At 47.3% G+C, this 25,727-nt stretch overlaps 1 protein-coding gene across 2 annotated transcripts in view; it reads left to right on the plus strand.

Annotated features, from left to right (window-relative positions):
* CSNK1G1 (casein kinase 1, gamma 1) overlaps positions 1-25,727 on the plus strand; it is a 90,538-nt gene that overhangs the window by 44,603 nt on the left and 20,208 nt on the right. For both annotated transcript variants that reach the window (XM_009895542.1, XM_009895543.1), the window contains 2 exons: positions 15,337-15,488; positions 24,020-24,254. In XM_009895542.1, the coding sequence (XP_009893844.1) occupies positions 15,337-15,488; positions 24,020-24,254 (387 nt within the window). The remainder of the gene's footprint in view (positions 1-15,336; positions 15,489-24,019; positions 24,255-25,727) is intronic.

Consider the following 25,727-nt stretch of genomic DNA (forward strand, 5'->3'; position numbering starts at 1 on the left):
CATCAGCAACCTCCGGCTTAAGCTGCTCTTTCCTGTGCGTAGTGTGGACATACAGGAGTACGTGGCTGTGCTTTTCATCTCTGCCCGTCCCATCGTTTGGAATTTTGGCTGCAATCTGCAGCAGCTCCTACACGTCCTTTTGCATAGGCTGATACTTCCACCCAGCTAGTTGGAGTTGCACATGGAGATATTGGCCTCTCCTGTTGACTAACGGCTCTGGTCGGGATGTGGGGTGGCGATGGGAGTTGTGCGCAGTGCTGTAGTGTGAAATGTAGATCCTACTGCTCTCAGCTCTAGTAGAAAACACTTTAAGTGTGTTTTATATCTGCAAAGCCTTTTAAACTTAAGACACTGCTGTATTTCCTGCTGGAGGAACCTGTGTATCCTTACTCAGCGCCATCAGCATGTCTCTCGTCTGCTGAGGGTTTAACATCCCTTTGCCAAAGGGAAGCTGAAGATGCTGTTCATGAACACTTCTAGAAAGCTGTCGCGTTCCAGAGAGGAGAAGCGTGGCAAAGCCGTCTGCACGCCAAGGTGCTGCGCTGCCCTGTCTCCTGGACACGGCAGCAGAGCCCACGGAGCCGCTCCACGTCACTTATTGTGCCGCAGGAGGATGGCTGGATGCTGCGGGCACCTGCCTGGGCAGCCGTAAAGCTGATGCCTCTTCTCATCCAGCTGCTGTCATATCCAGTGGAGCTCACGTATCCGTGAGCCTCCCAACAGAAATGGAAGCCAAATGCTGAGACATTAAGATGAGATTTGTCCGAAAGCTTTTTTTTTTTTCCCTCTCCAGCTATGCTGGTTGGGGAAAAAAGGACTTTTCTCTTTCTATAAGCCTTGCTTTGCTGACAAAAACGTGTCTGCTGTGCTGACGTATACTTGCGAAGCCTTAACAAATTTTTTTTCCCCAAAATATGTTTGTCCCCTGAACTCTAAGCCTTTTCTCGAGGACAGGGAGCCCACTGCTGCGTGACTGTTACGGTGTCACTCTGAGCCCGGTTCCTCTCTCTCAGGACATGACCATGGCTGAAAAACATCTCCATGCAATCAGGAAACTGCTCTTTAATCTTGTGCTTCCACACCAATAAATAATTCACTGTGGTCCTGGGAAGTATTGACTTTCCAGCAGTGACCAGTAGATGTACAGGAATGATTTTTTGTTTGTTTGTTTGTTACTACATATGAAAGCATCTCTGGCGTCTCTCTCCTGTGGTTGTTAACGCCATACGTACTGCCTTCTCCGTGAGCTCTCCCTCTGGAAGGTAAAATGGAGTACTGCGTATTTTCAGGTTGCTTTTGGCTGCGCTGAGCTGATGATCGAGTTCCCGCATAGTGACAGCTTCTGCCTGTGCGCATAGCGTGAAGAAGTCATGCATTTTTGATTCAGTAGTAGCTTATTTTTATATCAGCTGGCAGATGAGTCACACCTTCTCCTACTCCTTCGCAATCCCACCTTGGCACATGTGATTCATAGCGGTCCGGTGTCAACATGCCCTGAGTTTCATGCGATAGCTCTGTAGCCAGCGCTCGTCCCCGGCACGGGTAGGTGACATTGGCAACTGGATGTCAAACGTAATGAGCCTCTCCGGTGGTGTGGTGGAAGGCGGGAGAGGAGTCTGATACGCTAGAGAATCCCAGGAAAGCGTGAAGATCTCTGCTCTCCCCAGCCCACGCGAGAGATGAGTCATAGCGTACGAGCAGAATACACTGAGTCAGGGAGGGCTACGTCGTTCCATATAGAATATCGACGGATTCTGTGGTTTTGTTTTAATTCCTGCTCTGTAAACAAGTTCACCTCCAGTGAAGTATGGAGTCTGTGTGTTTACTTTTGGACCTCTTTCTGTTGCACAACTCGCTGGAGTGAAGCAGTCTGTTTACTTGTCAGGAAGTAGGACCAAGGAAAATGAAGGTGGTATAAATAACCGAGCCTTTCACATAGTGTAGTCAATATTTGCATATATATTTTTCAATGTAGCTGAGCTGTCTGCTGCTCCATGCTGCGTATTAAGTTAGCTTTTTGGGATTGCCTACGTCGAGCACGCTTTTCTCATTCCGTGTTGCTCTTGCTTTACTCATGACCTGCTGCACACTTGGTACGTACCACTGTCCTTTATAAAGAAATTCTTTCCGTGCTGGTTGCACAATGCTGTCGTTCACGTAGCAATTAGGTAGGGGTCATTTCAGTAAGACTCGTTGTACAGAGAGATGTAAACAAGTCACCGTGGTGGAGCGTGCTGCCAGAACCAGCTATTTCGCGGGGAACTCCCTGTGCGCAACGCTTCTCCCCAAGGGAGCTGGAGTAACTTGAGGCCACGTAAGTGAGGGTTAATGCAAGATGTCTACACCCCTGTTTAATTAAGGAGCATGAACATACGCATTAGTTGTCGCTGTGGTCGCTTTAATCTTCAGAAATCCCACTCGTATTCACCACCTTGATGAAAACACTGCTGTGGCTGGGAGTTGAGCCAGCAGAATATCACCCTGTGGTCAGGTGCTGGTTTGGGGTGGGAGTGAGCTGCTGGGTGGGGATTGCCCCTCTGCACCCCAAAGTGGGTTTGCGCTGGCGTGGAGCGACACATGGCCATCGCTGAAGCACGTTTGTGTCCTGCTTCGTTGTATGGAAAGGCTTGTTCGTAGCTGTCACGCTACAACACTCTGGAGGAGCACTGCAGCCTCCTCCTTTGAAATTTTTCAGAATGTAAGTGTTCAGTTACTCTAAGTATTTAATAAGTGACTTATCTGTGCAAGATGGTAAAAACCTGACATCTATTTGCATGGAAAGCAACTTGTGCCTTTGAGTCACATCTCGTGTTTAATCATTTCCCGACGTGCAGATCCCTGTGATAGACTCCAGCGCTCGTTTTGAGCTGTTGGGTTAATTTTCTAACAGCGAGGAAAAACTCTTCTCTCTTCATTCCCAAATCTTGTGAAGAAATGTGCCATTAGCGATAACTTTGAGGTGCCTCAGCAAGGAGAAGTGGTTTTGTTCCTCTGAAAATGGCCTTTTTAAACAAAAAAAACCGACACGCGTGGAGGTCCCTCACACTTAGCTGCGGCTGTAAAGAATGCTGATCGGCAGCTTCGTTATAAAGTCAGGGTAGTCCAACGAACTTTTGAACTTGAGGGACCTCTGACTTCAGAGCTTTTTGAATTGCAAAATAAAATGTAGTGGATTACTGTAACCCGCCCAGCTAAAGCCTGCCTGCTCTCCAAGCTGGCTCGCTGTTCATCTCTGGGGAGTAATGTTTTACTATCTAAAAATACTTGTGTGTTTTTGTTTTTGTTTTGGTGTTTTTGTTTTTTAAATGTGGCAGTTCCCTTGTTCGGAAGGGCTTCCTGAATATGCACATTTCAGCATCTCTCAACATCAGAAGTTTTGACTTCCTTGGGTTAAATTTAGGCTTTGTCAATTGGAAGGTATCGGATGCTTTTAAAGCAAGGCCATTAATATTTGAATATGAGATTAAGGCAGTTTCCTTTTTATATTTTGAAAAGTCCTCGTGCTTCTCTTACTCTTCCGGTATTCTATGCAGTAACCATAAATCAAAACCCGGCAACACTGGGCAGCGTGCGGAGGGGAACGGCAGGATGGTGGGAACCTGAGCAATGCCTTTTTCCTGCAGACACTTTTCCTTGAAGCCTGACGTGCCCCGCAACACTGGTCGTAAATCTGTAGCAGTCGGACTCATCTGAGCCATCCCAGGTGCCTTGTTGGGCTCTTTTGGTAGATAGCAACGTCTGCTTGAGGAGTGGACGGGCCATTGAATCATGAAGGTCTCTGCTGCTTCTGGTGCTTTCTAGCAAACCCTGAGCTGAAATATCTCATGCTTTGCCAGCAGCCCAGGTTGTGCTTGAGTGCTCGGCCGTTTCAGTGAGGAGATGAAGACACTCAATGTTTTGAAGATAAACTTCAGAATTTATATTTACATCGAATGGAAAACCCAGTTTGGCAATTAAGGCCATGATGATTAATAAGGATGTAGCAACCGGTCTGCCTTGCTGTTCTGCTTGTCCCCCTCTCCTAGCCCTTCTGTGGAAATTTTTCAAGCTGTCAGGATTCTGCACTTAGCTCTAGACCTCAATTAATTTCTATAAAAGTCGATTCATTTTCTGGAAGGCCGATGTGTCGGGCGTTGAGTACTGCCTCGATTCAAACAAAGCTGGTTCCAGTTTGGAAGTTGCGTACCTGATTTAGTGGGGTCCCTTTCGTATATTTGTGCTTCCGAAGCACCAGAAGCATCCTGTGTGTGCTGAAGGTTTTTAAGGTGCTCTTCACCTTAAAGAGGGAAATGTTTGAGCTGTGCCAGGGAGGTTTGACACAAGTGAAGTTCTGGTGCGTCGGGCTGCCCACCTCTCAGACCGGCAATTAAATGGAGTTTGCATTTCTGAGCTGTGCCATGCCTGCTATTCAAAACCCTTCTCCCGTCTCTAAAAGATAAGCCATAGACTCTGCTCCTGAATCTATAATGGATCCAGTTATGCCAGAAGAACTTTTCAGCAAGCTCTGCCCTGGGTGGAGACTTGCACTTCTGTAATTTTTCTCTCTGAAGGTGGCAGTTTTTCCTTCAAAACTCCATTCCTGCCGCTTGTACTCAGCTGTCTGAATGTGAAACAAAGCGATGATGTCTGGAGGTAGTCTCTTATTTAACGCCTCTGAACTTCTGTTTTGCAGGAGGTTCTCCTGTGAGAAGAGGGAGTGGGAGGTTTACCATCAGGCTGGAAGGACCGGGTGGTAACACTTTCCTACTCAACTGAAAAATCCCTTTTCCCCTCAAAAACTACAATAGTTACAGGACTGATGAATGCCAATCTCTTGACTTGTGGAGCGTTAACATGTGTTTGACTCTCAGCATCCATCACTTTTGCCGTTTGTTCCTGCAATAACATCGATCTTGTGGCTTTTTAATCAGCCCTCCTGTTGGGACCTGCGCTGATGCTGAAGCAACTTTGATGGCAGCACAAGGCATTCATGCTATCAAGCCACCCTCCCAGTAGGACCAGCATGAGTGTTGTGGGGCTGAGCTGCACACTCCTTTGCAAGGAGGTCTTGGCATGGCTGGGGGATGGCACGTGTGGTTGTGCCGCCAGAAATGCCATTGGGATTGTCCCACCATGGTGTGGCATGCAGACGCTGGCCAGCTTCAGCTGCCTGAGCGTGGCCGAGCATCATCTGACTCCTGAGCACCCAAAGCAGAGCCTGTGTGTCTGATACCATCGTCTGCTTTGTCTGGCTAAATTGGACCAGCTTGACCTGTCATCCAAGACCCAAATGCCGTTGGATCAACAACAAATACCGCCTGCACATGCCGGTTTTGTCTCCTGCACGTGCTGGTTTTGTCTTACGTTGCTGTGCCATCCTGGCTAGAATGACCCCTGGTCCCTGCGCAGAGACGGGGGTTGCAGCGGAGCTGTAATTCAAGCTGTGAAATTCCCCCTGCATTATCATCACGGCAGTTTCACCTGATTTTGTGGCTTAAAGTATCACTTAACTCACCCTATAGATTTTTGGCGTGTGGGTAGGGAGGAAGGAGGGAACCGGTAAGAGCTCTGCCTCCAGCTGACAGTCTCCAATGGTGATGAGCTGATGAAGGGCAGGGGCCACCTGGGACTTGGTGTGATCAAATCAAAATGTTTCTCTGGACAGCAGAGGAGCGATTCAGCTGAAGTCTTTTATTATTGCTGCTTTCTTAGCATTTTCCATCGGCCAAGAAGTAGCCTCTTCCTCGGCAGTGCTTCTGGAGTTAAATGTGTGTGCTGCCGAGCACTCTCTTGCAACTGAGAAGTTCTGTTGTTGATTTTTCTTAAGCTTCCTGCAGATCATACCTGTAATATAATTAATGTGCATTGTTCTCAAAGAAAAAGAAATGCAATCACAGAACATATCCTTAACCATCTCAGCTTCTCTCTTACCTGGTTAAAACAAAGCAGCCAAAACCTGCTATTTAATTCCTGTCCTGGTTTGAGCGACACAGGACTAATTTCTCTTCTAATACTTGGGACAACTACACTTTTAGAAGACTCCAGTGTCTGAATTTGTGAAAATATTTACTTTACAGCCAGCCATGGTGTGTGGGTATCAAGGTCTCAGTGGTTTTGAGCTTGCCAGGTGTGGGGATGAGGAGGAGCGAGACCCAGGCACTTGACCCAAGCTGCCAACAGGGTTATTTCATACCATCAACGTCACATTCACTATAAATCAGAAAGTTTGCTGGGAAGTTCTCTCTCTCCCTTGATGGCTGCCATCCTGAGAACTTTGTGCCCCGGTGCCGGACTCCTGAGGCCTTCCCCTCCCCCTGAAGCTGTAGCGCTCGCAGTGTCCGACACTTGCTGTCCACTGCTGGGAGTGCACAGCTGATAGAATTGGCTGAGTATGATCTTTGCATATTCTGTATTGGTGTCGGGATCAATATCGGTTCTTTAGTGCTGTTAATTATCTCAGATGTTAAGTATCTAATCTTATTCTATTAAATCTGTTTATACTTCAGCTCCTGGGTTTCCATGCTTTTCCCTGATTCCCCTTCCCGGGTGGGGAGGGGTCATCAGGTGATAGAATGATTCTCTAAATGACAACAAATTGTTATGGGTCTCTCAAACCATAACAATTCCCTTCCAGTAGGTAGAGCTGACCCGATGCAAAAATTCCTCGGCCAAGGAAAACTGAACAGGGAAACAATTTCTCTTTGGTATTAACCAGCAGGACCGAGTTGGCCATCACAGATGCGATCTGGCGTTGCACCGACCGGCAAAACTCACCCGGCGCAGTGACCGGCAGCGTAGCAGGAGCCCACATCTTTCTTGCTCGATCCATCAGGCAGGAGCCGTGATCCCAGCCACGGAGGCTGCCGGTAGCACCTGGCTGGTTGAGCAGCCTGGAGCAATGTACGCCTTCAAACCATGATGCTGAGTTTGGAGGTAGAAAAATCGTCTGGGGAGCTGATTTACGCCATGACTGTATTTTAATTACACACGAGCTTTTGGGGCAGATCCCGTTGCCTTCGGTAGGCTGCTGTAACCCCTCACTTAACCCTCAAGAAAGTGCAAAACCTGCAGCACCGCAGCTTCTCACGCCTTTCCGCAAAAAAAACTACGGGCTCCGTGGAGCGCACAAAGGAACCCAGAAAACAAAGCAGGAATAATTACATGAAATGAAACCTTTTGATATTTTCTTCCACCCTTGTCCTTGTATGGCAGGTGTGTGGGAAAAAGTAGATAGAACTTTTTGGGGTGGTCTAAAATAACGCTTCCAAAACCTTCTCTTAAGGTGTTGTCTTCTGTGCCAGCTGCCATCGTCACTGGAACAAGAGATTGTTGCAAAGGGCATATTTGTATAAAATCCAACAGTAACGTGGAGATTGGAGTGCAGTCATTTTCCTTGAGCCCTAGAAATGTGAATTCAGTCTCCCCAAACTTGCCAAAAAAGCAATTTATTGTCTTGTGCTTTGTTGTTTCGTCTTTGTCAAGAATTGAAACAATTTCACTTGACTGTAGTTTGCTCGCTACAGCTAAAAAACTGCCTGTGAATGGGTGTTGCTGGGTAAATTTCCTAGATTAGGAAAGTCTTCCTGCATCTTAGCCTTTCTAGCTAGGGCTGATTCTCCTCCCAGTCTTTTTTTATTATTACTAATACAAATGTGAACATCCTCTCAGTACCCTCTCTCAAACAACTTCTTTCTTTGTGTATACGAAGAGATGTTTAATAGAGTCAAGCCGTGATACCAGGAAACCAGCTCATACAACTCAAGGAAGATGAAATGCCACCCCGTTTTAATAACACAACGATCGTGAAAATTGTTTTTCTGCAACTGAAGTAAAAATCAAATCGTTTGGATTTTTACCAGCAGCAAGAACAAATATGTTCTTCCTTCTGTCCTTCCCATGTCTGTTTTTCTTCTGTTCCTTTTCCCGTACTTTTTTTTTTTTTTGTAGATTCAAATACTAACAAGCTACTCAAAACACAGCAGGGATTTGATACATCCTGCGTATCCTGAGAAGATGCACAAAATACGCGGGGTTTTTGGAGCAAAGCTGGAGTCTTGGAGCCCGCGTGGAAGCCACGCTTTACTTGCAAACTCATTGGAGATGAGAGGAGCTCTGTCTACTCATGGCTTTTACACAACTGTTGTACCGTTGTGTGTCGAGTGTCATCTCTTCCTATTAAAACCTCGGCTTGCTCTGCGGCCATCAGGGGAGAAGGTATTGATCCAGCTGGTGGCATTCTCCCTTGCTTTATTTCCAAGTGCCTTTTGGGTTCGGTGAGTGTTTGAGCTGTGTCTCTTCCACGTCCAAGGGCAGGGGAAGCACCGTGCTCTGCCTGTCCTCCCTCTCGGCAGTGGCTCTGCACCCTTCTCGCCCGCTGACCGGCTTAAGCAGAAAGCCCTGCCGCAGCTACTCCTGCTGGGGCAGCGACGCTGGAGCATTTGGCATTTGCTAGAAGGGAGATGATTCATTGCCCAACCAAAGCAGGAAAAAGATGTGAAAAGCTGGCAGTGGAGAGCCGAGCTGTCTGGCAGCAGTTGGAGCAAACAGAGCAGGAGGATGTTCGGGGGGAGCTCATAACGACACTGTAAAAGGGTTGCTGAGATGCCATCTGGAACAGGGTGAGCGGTTACAAAGGAGATATCTAGAATAAACAGGGCTGGGAGCAGAGAAAGCCAGCGCAACGGCCGGTTGAGGTTTGAGGAGGTGGCTACTGCGGCAGCCCGCTCTGCTGCTTTCCTTGCTGGGCTTTGGGCAAGGGAGAGGAGCAGCTGGGACTGGTTCATGCTAAGCGATGCTCTGCCGAGTGTCCCTCCTCCCAAAGGAGCCAAAGCCGATGGTGACCCAGCTGCCTCCCGGGAAGCATCCCAGGGAAGCAGGCAGGAGATGGTGGGATGCTGCCAGATGCTCTGGAGAGGCCCAGTTGCCCTTTACCCTGTTCAAGATGAGAGAGAGAGAACTAAAGATAAATCATGGGCTCTGAAACCAGAGTGTCAAAGCTCAGGAGAGCAAGGAAATTACCCAGGAGCTTGACAGTCACAAGGTGGGCTGAAAACACGTGCGATTCCCAAGCAGGTTGGTCATCTCTGTGATCTCCGTCAGCGCGGTGGGAAGGGAGATGCAGCTATACCTACCCATGACTGCAGTCACTGTCGAGTGCCAGCGGTGCTCTAGTCCCGCTTCTGCACGTTGATGTTTTGTGTGTGTGTGTGTGTGTGTGTTGGATCAGCTTACTATTTTTAGGTTGTTCCCCTAATCTGATGCCAAGTCAAGGCTTGTAAAGTCTTGGAGCGATTGGCAAGGTTGTGGCCGACCCAGCACCATCACCCCCTTTCCTACCTGCAACACAGCTGCACGTGAGTCAGTGCTGGAGTCACAAATTACAATTTCTGCTCTTTTTCCTTTGCATCTTAACTGCAATATTCTCAATCACCCAAAATCTCTGTCCTTCCCCAAACTCCTCCAGTTACAGTTGAAGGTGAAGGGCTGTACTGGAAAGCCTTTGCAGTCCTGCTTTGATAAGACGTCTCTGAAACATATGCAATCGAATATTTGAAAGACCTTTAGGCGAAGTTTATTCCAAGTACCAAGCCTATCTTGACTTTTCTCCCCTCTTTCCATTTTTGAAGCAGATTGTTCAGCAACCTGAAGGTCAGAATGAGACTTTGCAATTCCAGCTCGTGAATGTAACCTGTTAACCGATATATTCGGGTAGATTTAAACCGACTATCACGGGGCGTGTTTTAAGAGGTTAAAAGATGAGCTCTTGGCCCAGTCGACGCTGATAGCAAAGCTTCTCTTTCAGCCAGGATTTTATTCCGATTTGAAAATTAAGAGCAGGGTAGATCCTCATTAGTGTAATCAGCTTAAATGGGTTGACTACTCTAAAGCAATTTGTTTAATTTGTTTGGAACATGTTTAATTTTAGCTATAGACGTTCAGCTCTCACACAGTTGCTATTTATGCTGTTTATCATGTAATTTTGTGTTCTGTGATTTGTAAAAATAAACTTTCTGCTCTGAATGAGAATTTTGTGACAATCTACGTTCCATTCATCAACGCTGCTTTAAAATCGTGCGGAACTTTTTGTGCGCTAACGCTGCTGTCGTGTCTCTGCATCCATTTCTATGAGGAACAGTTCTTGCTGCTCACGTAGGATGGGTTCCTGCCTCGAGCATCAGCCGTTTCCTTGACATTGGATTGCTCCCGCCCCCCTCTGTCTTTGGTTATCAAATTTGGGGTTCCTCAGGAGTGTCTCCCCTCTGCAATAGAGCTCAGCTTTGAAGCCTGCATGAACAGACATTATGAAATTCTTCTGTAATTCTTCTGGAAATCAAAGACATCAGCTCCTCTTTTATTTGGCCACACTACATCTGAGGGCAGTGGAAACCAATTTCCCATGGGAGCAAAAAATATTGGTGATTCAGAAGCTACCAGTATCATTTGGATTTCACAGGTTGCAGTTGTCTCTGGGCGATTTGATGTACGGGGACTCAACATTGTGCTTCTACTGATGTAGGTGCCACATGTAGCTTCCTGCACTTGCTACCTCATCTCTTTTTGGGTGTTTTTTGGACTGCTCGCTGTTGCACGAGGTTTATCCGTAGCCTCTCGTGATGCTCATATGCAGAGCATCAGTACATATTCTCCGCCGTAGCAGATGGTTTCTGCTTTCCGTGCCTTCCACATTGGGCAGATGCTGCAAAATCAGATTTCCCTTGGGCATGACCTTTGACTGGCATCTCTCTGCCTGTCGCCGTTTTATAACCGGTCCTGCAAATGGCTTTGGACTGTCTGTGCGGCTTATACGTCTGATGCCTGGACTAACGTGGCTTGTTGGAGTATGCTGGATGTCTGTTGGATTATTAGGGCCGTTAGTCATGCTATGAAGCACGTGGCAGCAAGACAGCACTACTTGGGTCAGCCAGAATGCTTGATCTTGGGATGGACATTTGTTGGAAGGTTCCCTGGTGTTCATCCAGCTCAAGTGAACCTCTCCCCAAGCCCCATGTCCTGCCGTTTGTTACCATTCCCGTTCTTGTGTTCAAGCTCAAGCAGACACCAAGGTTTTTTTGCGCTGATCCGACTTACTGCTTGGCCATGTTGAGCACAGGGAAGCGGTGGGATGGGTGAGGATGGGATGGTCCCTTTTGGTGGCAGCCCGCAGGAGCAGTTGGAGTTTTAGCGTCTCGGGGAAACTGGAGACCAGAGTGGTGTGGCTGGGCAGGGGTGTGGTGGAAGCAGAGTCTGCGTTTTCAGCTTTGATGTCTGCATTTGCTCTTGTTCCAGCCATGGTGCTTTAATCTCTGAAATGCTATGCTAGGTTTTCGCTGCGCTCAGCTTGAATTTTTTCCAAGACATCGCACTGCTGAAATAGCAGAATTTGCCTGTGGATTCCAGTGCAGTGATCAGTCTGTGTTTATTGGGGTGATAAACTTTCCACGAGAGCAAGGGTGGAGCGGGGCCTTTTACATACAGCCAAGCCAAATCACTCAGCAGCAAGACTGAAGCCGCTAAGCAAATTCAGATGATTTCTGCTTGCAACAGCCTCCGCTGTAATAGGCTGCTTTTTCTCCAAAGGAGAACCTGCACGTGTCGTGCCTGGATTTTCTTGCCTTGATGTCTTGGGCGTGTTCTAATGCCATGGAGAAATTCCTTGTTTAGATGTTATTTCGTACGTTAATTGCATTAAACTGATGGTGGTTTGTATTTTGAGTGTTGCATTGTACCGTTGAATCCTCATGAGGTGACCTCTGCTCTGCCCTGCCCGTGGCTTTTCATCCTGCACTCTTTGAATCCAGAACTGCTCATCTAGGACAGATTGCTTCACAGCACCGTGGCTTCCTTTGACCTTTTCAGTCCGCTGCTGACACAATTGCTCACCATTAAAAACCTCAAGTTCGACTGACCAGACAAAAGATAATTTTTCCTCAATCAATCTCTTTTGTTGGCAACGTCCTTCTTAAGTATTTACAGACCTACTAGTGATATTTGTGATGTTCCTGCGGTTCACTGTGGCAATGGGCTCGGTGGGGCCAGGACACGTTGCTTGTTGCCGACGTAGAGATAAACTAATCCTGAATTATGCAGACGGCCTGTGATTAAATAAAATTTTATGCAGATTTTCTCAGGCTACTCCTTTTTCCTGTTCGTAAGAAGGTCCAGGGATGCCTGTATCTCGGGTTTGCAGAGAAGCACCCTGAAATCGTCTAACCTCATCTGCCTGCTTGGATCCTGCAGGCGTCAAGCCTTAATATTTGCATCAAGCTTACAGCTTCTCTTTCGAGCTTCACCCCTTCCTAAAATCATGCTAAATGTTGACTTGTGTTTGAGTGAGCCGAGGGTGCGTTACCCTGTGTCCCTCATAACTTTATTTCAGTAACCAGGCTTGGGCTGGGAGGCTCTGAAGGGCTTCTCAGCGATGCTCCTTTGGGTCCAGGGTGTGCGAGTTCTGCAGCCTGGGTCTGAAAATGAGCTCTATGTTACAGCATTTTTATTCTAGCAAAGCCAAGAGGTGAGCTCTTGACTGCAGAGCTGGCAGCACTGCTGCTGAAAACCCTCAGAGAAAAATCGAACCCTAAAAATATGCCTGAAGCTAATGTCTTCTGTAGGCTGGCACTTCGGGTGCTTTTTTTTTTTTTTGACGTTCTTTCCTCCGGCTTCACCTTGCGGGAGCTGCCACCTAGAGCAGAGCCTTCTTGAGGTTTAAAGCTGAGAATGGTACTGCAAGCTCATGGGGTACTCATGGCTCATAAGGCTTTGAGTGGGTAAAGCTAACTCAAGGGTGTAGGACCCCAGAGAGCGCTAAATAGTTGTGTTGCTTCCTTCCTACATGAAATCCCCATCTTTTGAGTCTTGCTGCAATTTGTCTTCCTGATTCTCGCATCCAGTAGGAATTTAATTTTAATTGCAGTGCGCTCTCTTTACCAAGTAAGGCTGTAAATTTGCTCTTTTCCCCTTGCTCTGGGAATGGGATTCCTTGCCTTCCTCAAAAGCCTTTCTGCGATTTTATTCTCCCGTATTCCTTAATTAGCACACTTCTAATCCGAGTGGTTTCCTTCCTGATTTGCGCTTTGCAGACTGCTAACCTGATGTAGAAATTGTGATAGAAATACTCACTGTATATATATATATATATCTTGAGTTTATAATGGTCTCAGTTTTAAACTTTCCATAGAATATTCTGTTACTCAGTTCTTTTATTCTCTATTATTCTTCTATTTTTCTTTAAAAAGTAGAGATTATGATCTTGGTATTAGATGTAATGTAGGTAATTCTTCATCAGATTTTACTGAAAACTCACCAGCTCACCATGAGTTACTTCAAGAGCTATTGCAATGATTCAAGCCTTCAGCACCGAGCTGAACGCATTAAATTATCATTCGTGTTGGTTTGGGGATATTTGAAAATGTTTTGGAGCTGCCTGGGTCACATCCCATCATTGTTCAGCTTTCTGAATTGCTTCTGCATCAAACCATCCTGTTTTCTTAGAGGACTTAATTGCTGTTAGTGCTTCCTAATACGTGAAGCTCTGTTAGGAGCAGCAGCTTCCCAAGACCAGGTTGGGTAAATGTTTTACATAGCACGTAAAACTCCGGTTGGACTGGGAATTCCTGCAATACTCTGTAATACTTCATTAATGCATCCCGATGACTGATACCTAATATGATTCCCCAAGCATGCGAGTTAATGAGATTAAAACCATCCTACGGTAATCTTTGTCAAGCTGCATTTTGTTCTTTTTGAGTAATACATGGGAGCAGAAGTTCTGTAATGTTTAGGCTTTAGTAAATCTCAGCGCTGCATTTATTGTATTGTTGGCAAGTTGACGAGTGCCGTCGGGCAGATTAACGAGGCTTCCCTAAATCTGTAGTAGGACTTAAAGTTATTATGTTGCTGACACACTCCAGCCTCCGTCTTTCGCTGTTTTACTGCCTTGACCTGGGCTGGGCTGGGCTGCCCGAGCACGCCACCGAGCAGGTACAAAACCGTGCAGTTTCACAAGCAATTTAATTCTGGTGTCTAATAATTAGTGAGGGGTTTTGCTATTTTTAATACTGATCTCTTACGTAAATATTTGTGTGTGTGTGCACTTATTTAAAACACGCCATAAAATTTATAATTCCTATCCCTTGAGGTCCCATGCTATATAATTTACGGACCTCTGTGTGACTTTATAAAGAAGGCTGCCTACATGGTAGTGCTCCCCATGCTGAGCCTTTACACTGAATAGCAGCATGTCATATCTTCGGGTCTTTGAAGCAAAGATGTTGTTCTGACATAGGACAAAACCCCGTATTTCAAAACAAAACCCCTTCCTTTCTGTTTCCGAACTGCTTATGAGATGTAGACTGGAAATATAGTAAGAAAAATAAGCGTTATGCAGCTTGATACTGATAGCGGGATGCTGCGTGCCTGTGCTGGACGCTGATTAGAAAAATGTGCAGTTAGTCCTGCACTGGGTTCCTCCCTGGATGGGCTGGGTGGGCTGACTTCTCTTTTTGACTAAGAGGTAATTCAGGGAGCACTGTGCAGCTCAGTGAGCGTTCACACACCAAGGCTGGGTTGTTTTTTTTTCCTTTCTCTGGTGCCTTTCAGAAAGCTCATCCACGCAAAAAGCCACTGTCAGCTGAGTATAAATATTGCCTACTCTTGCTGTGAAATCCGTTGCTGAGCTGTTAGGTGGGAAGGGTGGGCTCTGACTCCTACCAGTTGGGTGTCGAGAGTTCTGTGTGCCACTTCGCAAAACAGTTTGCACATATGCTTAATGACTGTGATTGCTTATTTTTACATGGCGATGGGTCAAAACTTAGATCTTTGCTCCTTTTTATAGGAAAACTTTTTTTCCCCTTTCTTGTGAGTATAATAAGAGTAAATTTTGCCTAAGGTTGTACTGAAAAACGATGACTAAGTATTATCCTGGTTGAAAAAGCAGCCCTTTTTTGGACGTGCCTGATTTTCTGCGAGGGCTATCATGTTCCGAACTGCTCAGATGAGTGTCAGCCCACGTTTGGGGTTGTACTCTGCCTGGTGTTTAGTGCAATGTAGGGAACTCCGTGTCTCGTTACATGAAGTTCAAGCATTCACAGTGCCAGAGCTAGATGCTTTCATGTGGTCGTGTTATTGCTTTGAAATCCATTTGTCTATTCAAGGGTGTAGCTGAGCAAAGCCTTCACTGATTTGGCCTTTGGTTCATGCACAGCACGTGCTGAAACTTAGTTGCTTGCTGAGCAAGATCAAACAGAAAGGACACTCAGGAGGTAAAAATAAAGGCTCTGCCCAGTGAAAGTTGTACACCCAGGAGGAAAAGTATTAACGTTATCCCGTTGACTGATTTCAATTCTTTTCATATTCTTCCAGCTGAAGGGCTTCCCCAGGTGTATTACTTCGGACCGTGTGGAAAGTACAACGCCATGGTACTAGAGCTGCTTGGTCCTAGCTTGGAAGATTTATTTGACCTCTGTGATAGGACGTTCACTTTGAAGACGGTATTAATGATAGCCATCCAGCTGGTGAGTAAGAGCGGGCAGGGCTCTGCCCAGCAGCCTCCACCGTGCCGACTCGGGTTTGTGTCAGTACTGGGTTAGCTGAAGGAAGGGGTTGGTACGGTGCGAGGTTCAGGAGTGTCTGTTGGTTGGAGAGAGAATCTGCTTCCATTGTAGAACCACAGAATAGTTTGGGTTGGAAGGGACCTTCAAAGATCTAGTCCAACCCCCTTGCCATGGGCAGGGACATCTTTCACTAGATCGGGTTCCTCAAAGCCCCGTCCAGCCTGGCCTTGAACACTCCCAACGATCCTCATCTTCTCTGGGCAACCTCATCAGTGTCTCACCATCCTCATCATAAAGAATTTTTTCCTTATGTCCAATCTAAACCTACACTCTTTGAGTTTAAGAGCATTGCCCCGTGTCCTGTCCCTACAAGCCTTGGTAAAAAGTCTTTCTCCATCTTTCTTATAAAAGACGGCTTCTCGGGTTTGAGAAAAACTGTTGCTTATGAAGGGAAGGCCAAATTATGCTTATGAGCAAACTTGTTCCTTGCGTAGCAGAACCAGTGAAGCTGGATTCCTATGGACTTGTCCCGTGTCCCCTACACGCCCCTGCCCCAGTATCTACCCCAGCTCCCTCCCTCTGTTTGGACATCCCTCAGAACATCTCATTTCTTACCCGCTCCCTGGGACACAGGGAGCACAACACCCTCCCACACTCCTACCAGTTTTACTGGTTTGGTGCTACCGGGCTGCTCATAGACTGAAACCTCTCAGAGTGATGGGAGCTGAGCTCTCCTTAGCCAAAGTACCACCATTCGAGGTCTCTGCCTTGGTCAAATTTGGTCAAAACTGGCCAATGGGTTTAAATGACTGACAGTTGGAAACTGATAGATGTATGAGCAGCATCACAGAGCCCCTTATTTGCCTGAAAACAAAAGGAAACTGAGCTGAAAGTGTTCACTTGGATTTGTGTTCATGGGAAAAGTGGACGAGGTGAAAACTGAACACACTAAACCGGGTGAGTGAGCTTCCACGAGCGAGTAGGGCCAATCATTGTTTTAGTTTGGCTTTCTGTTTTTCAACCCATGGTGCGCAGGTACCTAAGTGGCACAGCAGAGGTGGGACTGTATATTCACGTTAATGGATGTGTGGATAGCAGAGTTGAAATAAAGAGAAGGCGGTAAGGGAGTAGGGAACACAATCCTTTCTAAATAAACTGTTTGCCACAGTAGAATCTCAAATGGAAAACTGAGGTCACAGATGTAGAAGTCTGAACAGCGCCTGCCTGGTATTGGGTTTGTGAAGTTGTCCTCCTCCAGCTGAGCAGTCTAGTCTTGTTGCCTTTGAGTGTTCCTTCATCGGTGGAAAATCGATTTATAGTATTGTTTTTAATTAAATCAAGTGGCAACAGATGGCAAAGCCTTGGATATAGCTTATATGACCTTTTGGTTGTAAAGATGTAAAATGTAAAGATGGAAATTTATTCCCGTGAGACTGCTGGGGAAATCAAGATTGTCACAGCAGGTTCCATCTGCCTTCTGCCAAGCCCTAGGGTTGCAGATTAGCTCTGTACTTGGACAGTCTTCGCTGGCATCATCTGCTGATCTTGTGACCTCAGCTGGCCTGCCAACTCATCTAGGTGCTGGTACCAGTTTGAAAAACAGATGCTCAGGGTGATGTAGGGAGACACCAAAAGCAATCGCAAATGGAGGAGTTGATGTTCTCCAAAAGGAGCAGGCAGTGCTGCTCCCTTTTCCATGGGGAGATGTTTTAAGACCTTTCCAATCTCTCGGAGAGATTCTCAGAGTTACCAGCTAGGAGCGTATGCATTTAAGGAGACAGATTTAGCATCCTCAGTTGTGCCCCATCTCCTTCCCTGGGAGGTTTCCTGGGAGAAGGGCTCACCTGGCCCTCAGAGACATGTTTTCTGAAGGGGCTAGCACTTACTGCTGGACTGCAATGAAAACCCTTCACTCCAGCCACAAGGCTTTGGGGGAAATTGTCTTGGATTTATCTTAGTGCCTACGCTGTATCATTGCAGTCACTGTGTCATGCTCCAGTGTGCGAGAAACATCAGAGAAGGAAAGTTGAACTGTTGAATTCAGTGGCTTCGCCTCCATAAATTATGTTTCGCTCTTGCTTTTGACCAGCCAAGCCTGCTTAAGCTGCTGTAATTCTAACGACAGGCGTGAGGAGACACAAGACTTCCCTGCCAGAATGCAGTGCGTTGCACGAGCAGTGTTTCTCTCCTCCGATGCTTGACATGCCTGTTAATGAAGGGAGTTATTATGTTAATATGCAGGGAGCCTTCCAAAAAATGTGAATGGCCTGGTGCCACCCAGACAGCAGAGGAGCACCCTGCCCTGGTGTAGGGAGTGAGGGACAACTCAGCACGTTGCAGAAAACTGCTGCTCCAGTTTGCTTCTCACCAAAATGTAAAATTAGTGGGGTTTTTAGCCCAGGAAGACCACCCAAGGGTAAAACAGTGCTACTCGTCTGGGAGGCCCCTCTGCAGCAAGGGGCTTGGGGAGCTTCCAGGAGATGACCCCAGTGGCGGGAGTCCCCTTTGCATTGCCTCTCCAGCCTTGGGCTTGATCCCCTCTGGAGAGGGAGGAAGAAGAGGGCTGCCGTGGATGTTTTTGTACGTGTTGGAGCAGCAGTGGTGCCCTGAGCTACTGAGATGTCAAGTGTCCACCCTTTTGTCCCCTAGATCTTTCTCCCCTCACTTGCATGTAGTGATCCCCATGTCGTTAGGAGCGTCCAGGCCCTCCCCTGCTGTTGGTGTGGTTCGTTGCCCGCCGCAGGCTGAGCCCGATGGCAGCCAGACACTACTTTCAAGGTCCCATTTAGCCGCCTTCTCCCTTCTCTCCCTCCTTAGGCCTGACCGCTGCTGCAGCAAATCTCCAACACGTCTACACAGGTGCTGCATGCTAAAGCTAGACAGGAACTTCGTGGTGGCACCTGATCTCCTTTTTTTATGTCCGGTGGTCAATTTTTAACGAGAGGCATCCCTGAAGGATGTTTTTTAATAAGCGTACGTGGTTGGCTGGTCTTATTTAGCTTGACAGGTGGCAGCATCTCAGGACTGGGGTGGATCCTTTAACCCTACAGATGGTAGAAGAAAGACAAGCCCTCTAGGAGAAAGAAATGCATCATCATTGTTTTAAGGAGTGTCGCTTGTGATTATGGGAGAATTTAAGTGTGGTTTTACATCAAGACAACTCTCCTGGCTGAGGGAGGTAAAGACTGGAAGATAATGGGTCTTCAAGGAAGAAGGAGAACCCATTTTGGAGTCTTTTCAGATGATACGACACGGTAGGAAGGTCTGCCTCAGCAAGGGGATGAGCCACGCAGCCCTCAGGTTTGTCACCAGGCTTGCATGTTCTTCTGGTAAGCGTGTGTTGTGTTCACACCTGTGGCAGCAGCTTATCAAACACAGCTTGGGTCAAATCAGAAATGCCCTTAGTCTAAGGCACAGTTTCATACCTCTCAGTGAAAACCTGTGTTGAAGGAGTCTTCTGTTTTCCTTCCCTGGTGGAAGTTTTCCAGCTCTGTTACTCCTGTAACTTGTGCATCTCTGATGCTTCGTGTTGCTCTGCTAAGAGCAACTGGAACTGCTTCCTTCATCCTCCTTCATCCTCCACGTGCAGCTGAATAGATCGAGTGGCTGATGTTCCTGAACCAAAGAATTGGCAATTAAAAACATGTTGACTAACGTCAGTCCCTAAAGTCCATAAATCAGAAGTCATCTTAGGGCTTTGTGGAACTGACTCAGTGTTTGAGTTGGGGAAAAACGCTTTTTATTCTACCTTCAATTTTTGACTCTTAGACAGGTCCAACATGTGCGATGCTCATTGACAGCTCAGTTTTGTCAGGATTAACTGTTATTTTCACTCTTGCTGTAAGTGCTTGTTGTCAGACACAAAGTCTGTTGTGCCCGGCGCTGTGCAAATACTTCTGGCTGCGATCTGGACCAAGTTGTGATGAAAAGATTTTTGACTGGTGACCATCAAAATCGTCTTGTGTAAGAGACGCTGTCGTGGTTTAATCCCAGCCAGCAATTAGGACCACGCAGCCGCTCGCTCACTCCCCTCACGGTGGGATGGGGAGAGAATCAGAAGAGTAAAAGAGAAAATTCGGGGGTTGAGATAAGGACAGTTTAGTATGTAAAGCAAAAGCTGCACACGCAAGCAAAGCAAAGCACGGAATTCATTCCCTGCTTCCCATGGGCAGGCAGGTGTTCGGCCATCTCCAGGAAAGCAGGGCTCCGTCACGCGTAATGGTTACTTGGGAAGAGAAAATGCCATATTTCCAAACGTCCCCCCCTTCTTGCTTCTTCCGCTAGCTTTATATGCTGAGCGTGATGTCATATGTTATGGGATATCCCTTTGGTCAGTTGGGGTCAGCTGTCACGGCTGTGTCCCTTCCCCACTCCTTGTGCGCCCCCAGCCTACCCGCTGGTGGAGCGGTGTGAGGAGCAGAAAAGGCCTTGACTCTCTGCAAGCACTGCTCAGCAGTAACTAAATCATCCCTCTGTTATCAACACTTTCCATCACAAATCCAAGCATACTCCCATAGCAGCTACTATGAAGAAAATTGACCCTACCCCAGCCAAAACCAGCACAGACATCAAAACAGCCTTTATACGGGAGGAATTTTTTATCTCTGATGGTGTGATTTATATTCAAGCAGGTGATGCATGGAAGAAGAGCTCAAATTTTTCAGGAGGGCCTAGAGATGGGATTGCCAGGGAGATCAGATCCTCAAGAATTACCTTTCTGGGGAAAGAGGGTTTATTACACTTGTTTTCTTGGCAGGAGAAAGGAAAATAAAAGCATGGGTTTCTTTAGCATCTGATTAAATGTCACAAATATCCTCTCATTTCTCAGCCGCAGCACAGGGATCCTGCTGTGTGCCAGGGGATGCTCTCCCCTCCTAGAGGTTTCTCCAACATCTGAAATCATTGAATCATTCAATGGTTTAGGTTGGAAGGGACCTTGAAGGTCATAGAGTCCCAACCCCCCTGCCCTGGGCAGGGACACCTCCCACCAGCCCAGGTTGCTCCAAGCCCCGTCCAACCTGGCCTGGAACACCTCCAGGGATGGGGCAGCCACAGCTTCTCGGGGCAACCTGCCCCAGGGGCTCACCACCCTCACAGGGAAACATTTCTTCCTAATATCTACCTATCCTCTTCCAGTTTATAGCCATTCCCCCTCGTCCTATCACTACAGGCCCTAGTAAAAAGTCCCTCCCCAGCTCTCCTGGAGCCCCTTTGGGTACTGGAAGGCCGCAATAAGGTCTCCCCGGAGCCTTCTCTTCTCCAGGCTGAACAACCCCAACTGTCTCAGCCTGTCCTCCCAGCAGAGGTGCTCCAGCCCTCCCAGCATCGTTGTGGCCCTCCTCTGGACCCACTCCAACAGGTCTATCTCTTTCTTATGTTGGGGGCCTGGCCACACTTCTGATGCAGCCCAGGGTACGGTTGGCTTTCTGGGCTGTGATGGCCCATTGCCGGCTCATGTTGAGCTTCTCATCAGTCAGCACCCCTAGATCCTTCTCCTCAGGGCTGATATCCATCCATTCTCCGCCGAGCCTGGATTTGTGCTTGGGATTGCCAAATGGAGATTTACGGCTCCTAAGATGGACTCGGCTGGCCATGGCCATGGAAATCCTACTTTAATTCACAAGCAGAGTCTCCCATCTGCCCCTAGTATTCCTGTGCCCCACGATAAAATGCCATAGTCCATTCTTATTACTGTTAAGATAACAGAGCAGATGTTAACACTGCTTCACAGTCACTGTTTTTCCAGTAGAAAAGCAATTCCAATAGTTAGTCCCAGCTCCTTGCAGTGGTTTCTCCGTCCATAGAAGAATTAACGCATGGACATCAGAGCCTGTAGTTCAAACACAAAGGAGTGGGCATCGTGTCTCTGCATCCAGCATATTTCTGGAGCAGGAACTCCTCTTCTCCTCTTCTTCAGCTCTGCGATGAGTCTGAGCCAGGACGAGGTCACGCTGCGCTGGCACTGCTCATTTCTTCTCAGGTAGCAAGCCTGGGAGGGCGATGCAGCGCAGATGGTCACCGGCTCCCCATCACTAGCAGCTACAAGCAGCGTGAGTGTCTTGTCAGGGTGAATAAAGCATGGAGACTATTGCGGGAAACATCTTTTTGACTTGGAGAGCATCTTTCAGCCGTCATTGGCTGTGAGCAGCTCTCCGGCAGCACATCGTGAAGCATCCACGCAGGTGGAAGCGAAGAAGAAGGAATATGAGAGACCCAACAGCATCTCTGTGTGTGTGGTGGAAGCAAAAAAGCAGATAAATAAGTATCTCCAAGTGCTGCTGGAGTGTATCGGTTCATCTGACATCTCGACTGTCCAAGTTGTTGTCCTGGCCGATGCAACTTGCTGTGAGGTTTTAAGGAACAAAAATATATGCTTTTTTGGTGGCTGTGTAATTGCTGTTGGCCATTTCAACAACTGAGCTTCTCTGGTAGCAGGGACAAATCAAATGAGCCAGTCAGGCTCTGTTTGAAAGCTTGTTATGTATGGAGAGGCGAGGAAACGCTTTGTTCCAGTTTTAAGGGTTGCATCTTAATTTGAATTGCCTCCCGACGTACCTTTTTGTCTTCCAACCTGCTGCTGTGTCCTGTAGATGATTCAAAGCGTGAAGAATGGCTGAAGCGCAGAGCATCTGCTCTGCTCTGCATCATCCTGTAATTGATTAGAAATAATGGCTGTTAGCCGTGAAACCCATTTTCTCAGCACATTGAAATAAATCACTACTTAGAGAGGAAGGGAGCAGCAACACGTGTTGTTACCTTCTTTGAAGAGCCTTTGAGCAAGTCCTGTTTTTTAAGGCTGATTCACCTGCAGTCAATTTTTTCCCGTCCCCTGCCCTGCCTGTACACCATTTTTCATTTTATAAGGAGTGCTGCCCCCTCCTGCCTGTTACTTCTTTCCGAGTGGTGGAAATGCAGCAGATTTTCCTTAAAAATAAGGTAGCTGATAAACCTCTGGGAGCAGGACGGAATGATCACGTGCGTGCAGAGCTTTCAGCTAGGTGTGGATCCAAAACCTATAAAGAAAAAGAGAGATCTGGGTTTGCCAGCTGAGGATGTGTCTGGATTCAGAGCGAGAAACCAAGGAGCAGTCGGGATCTGTCAGCCCGATGGCCCTCGTGGTTGAGGCAAGCTTGGGTCTTGGAACGACCAACGTGGGGTTACTGCTGCCTGGACAGCCCCTCGGCTGGGCAAAGAGCTTCTTGGTGATCCAAAGCAGCGTATGCTCCAGCCTGCCCTATGCCGGAGGTGAGGAGCCACCCTCCCAGTAACAACCCAGTGCAGAAGCGCTTGGGAACCAGTGACTCCCTGCAAGGAGCTCCCTGGGGGGTGACCAGTTGGTGGTTCTCACCTTAGATGTTCCCCAGTTCTGATAGTGTCACACCGTGAGGTCCACTGCAATGGTGCGGCAGTGACCTCTGTGGACTGACACTCGTTAGTGCAAAATTTGGAGTTTGCGAGAGCTTTACTATGGTTTTGTAGTGTCAAAAGTCTGCATGCAGGGGGGTAGATGGCCTTGCTAAAGAAGCGTCTTCCTTAAAAAACACACCGTACATGCACAGCAGTCATGGACCAATACAGCTATAAGTGGGAATTCACATCTTTTCATTTAAAACCTATAAAAAAAAAATTAAAAGGTAATAAAATAAATGAAATCGTGAATTATTTCCAACGGGAATCATCTAACAAGTTAGGAACGCAAAGGAGAATTGCTCAGCAACCTATTCAGACTTCACCTGTGATACATTTAGTTTCAAAAGCAGTATTAATGATGAGCATCTGAATAAGGTGCGTCGTTAGAGGGCCAAATGTCCCTCCATCGCTTTGGAAGTGAGGTTCCTGCCCTTTTACCTTCCCTTCTCAATCACACTGCCAAAACAAAGTCAAAAGCTGAAAAGCATTCCAGTTATTCCTAGTTGACAACCCATGAGATTAATTATTTTTTTTTAACTCAGTGTTGAGGATCGTAAAGCTTCCGCCTGCCCAAAAATCCCCCTCCATGAAGAATCTGGCATGTCTAAGACAACATATGGGTCGAGGGAGGAAGGTGGTAAGACACAGAGCAACAAGGGAAGGCTGTGGGCAAGGGAAGAGCTCTTGGTAACCGGTTTAGTGTGTTTAAAATCAATACAAAAAGGCTGCTGCAATTCCCTGTGGAATCCTTCCAAGAGCTGTGTCCCGGTGGTAATGTTTCAGAAAGAGCCTTTGCAATTTCTGTAGGAATAGAGTCAGGGAGCACAGTACGGTAGCTGGAGAAAGGAGGGGATGACAAATTTCTCTTCCAACTCTGCATCAGAGGACACGACCCAGCTCCAGTTGTAACTTCTGCCTCAGTTCACTTCATCAGTTGTTGCGTTTCTGGTAGAGTAGGTGAAATCTGCGATGGCACCGAGCAGAGGCCGGGTGAGGGGCTAACAGAACCTTGCTGCCTCGTTAGCCGGGAAAGCGCGGTAGCTGGTCTACTTACGAATAACTTTTGCCTCATCCTTTTACAGATATCTCGAATGGAGTACGTGCATTCAAAGAACCTCATCTACCGGGATGTCAAGCCAGAAAACTTCCTTATTGGCCGGCAAGGCAATAAGAAAGAGCACGTCATTCACATCATAGACTTTGGATTGGCGAAGGAGTACATTGACCCAGAAACCAAAAAACACATACCTTACAGGGAACACAAGAGCTTAACTGGAACGGCAAGATACATGTCCATCAACACTCATCTTGGCAAAGGTCTGTGTGGTTGGTAGGAGCTTGACATGCCGAGTCCCGCAGGGCTCTGATGGTAACTTGGCTTATGCTCTTTGGTGCCCTTTGAGCGATTTGTACGCCGCTCAGTGCCGTGATGCTGTTTACAGTCATGAGGCTTTTTTTCCTCCCCCCCTTTTTAGGAACTGAGACAGCTGAAACGTCGGAAGCCTCATAATTATAGTTTTTATTAGGAACTAAATAACTGGTAGCAACCCTGCACTGATAAAAGGCAAGCAGGCAGGTAGTAATTGCCGCACTAATTGGTGACCAAATAGATTTTTATAGCACAGCTCTCTACCGGTACCTTCCAGCTTCAGGTGTTAGAGTTGGATGCTCTGACCTAATAATTGGTTGGAGAAAATGAGTGATTTAACTCCTTTTAAACCTGGCTTTCATCTCCTCTCCTCACTGCCTTCTTTCGTACCACAAGATTACATTTCTGTGGCTGAAAGGCAAAAAAACTTATTAAATGTTTATATTCACTTAAACTCGTAAGAGCAGTAGGATAATGGAATATTCTTTGAGCCGCGTCCCAGCTGTAAGATCAAGGCATTGCTGGCTTCCACATCTCTTGGAGAGCGAGCTCGCTTTGGGGAGTAAGGAGGGATGAGCCCAACTTCTAATTTTGGGAAACCTGGTGAAGGGTCAGGAAGGGATGAAGGAATGAGAAGCCACAGTGGGAACAGGCTCAGGAAGTGCTGTTGCCGGGGATATGCTCTGCGGGTGGATTTGGAAAGAAGATCCGCTTGAGTTTGAAGTACTCCATGTGCCTTCTTAAGGACCCTTTTCCCTGCAGGTTTTGCAGCTCACGCCATGGCTCATGCAGGGGAAGAGTCAGTTCTGGGCGGGCGTATTTGAGAAGGAGAATGTTGGATACTGGCTGTGTGAGGGGCTGTCTCTGCCCAGAGGGGTTTTGTGGGGCTGAGGCTTTGCTGGTGAGGCTGCCCCAGGTGGAGTTGGTCCCTTCACATATCAGGACCGAGCGAAATAAAGGAGCCTGATTTTTCTAAAAGACGAGTGCACTCAACCATCTTCCCGAGAAGTTCATCTGCATCATTGCACTAAATTACCCAAGACGTCCTCTTTTTGCCCCCTTTTTACAGCTTTATCAGGGTAACCTGCAGGAACTGTCATCTAAATTCCCTTCCACTGAGCGTTCTCACTGCCAGCATCTTTTGAGGGTTAAATTTGCTGCTGCTTGTGAAGAAGCCATGCTGTGCAAAGCGCTGCCTTTTTCTCCTCTTGCAGATGATGCAGCATCAGGCACAGCTCACGCGCAGTTTGTCGCGGCGTGTGGGCTGCATGACTAGATCTGCTCCGGATTGCGGCTTTGGAGCATATTTATCTGCCTGCAGGTGGAGATTTGGAGGAGAGGAGGTTGCATCAAATTGGTCTGTGAGCTGGGTGAACCCAAGTCTGCAGGATGGCACAGCGGCAGTCCCATGCTGTTGCGCT

The sequence above is a fragment of the Charadrius vociferus genome, unplaced genomic scaffold (assembly GCF_000708025.1).
Source record: "Charadrius vociferus isolate BGI_N301 unplaced genomic scaffold, ASM70802v2 scaffold132, whole genome shotgun sequence".
NCBI classification, from domain to species: Eukaryota; Metazoa; Chordata; class Aves; order Charadriiformes; family Charadriidae; genus Charadrius; species Charadrius vociferus.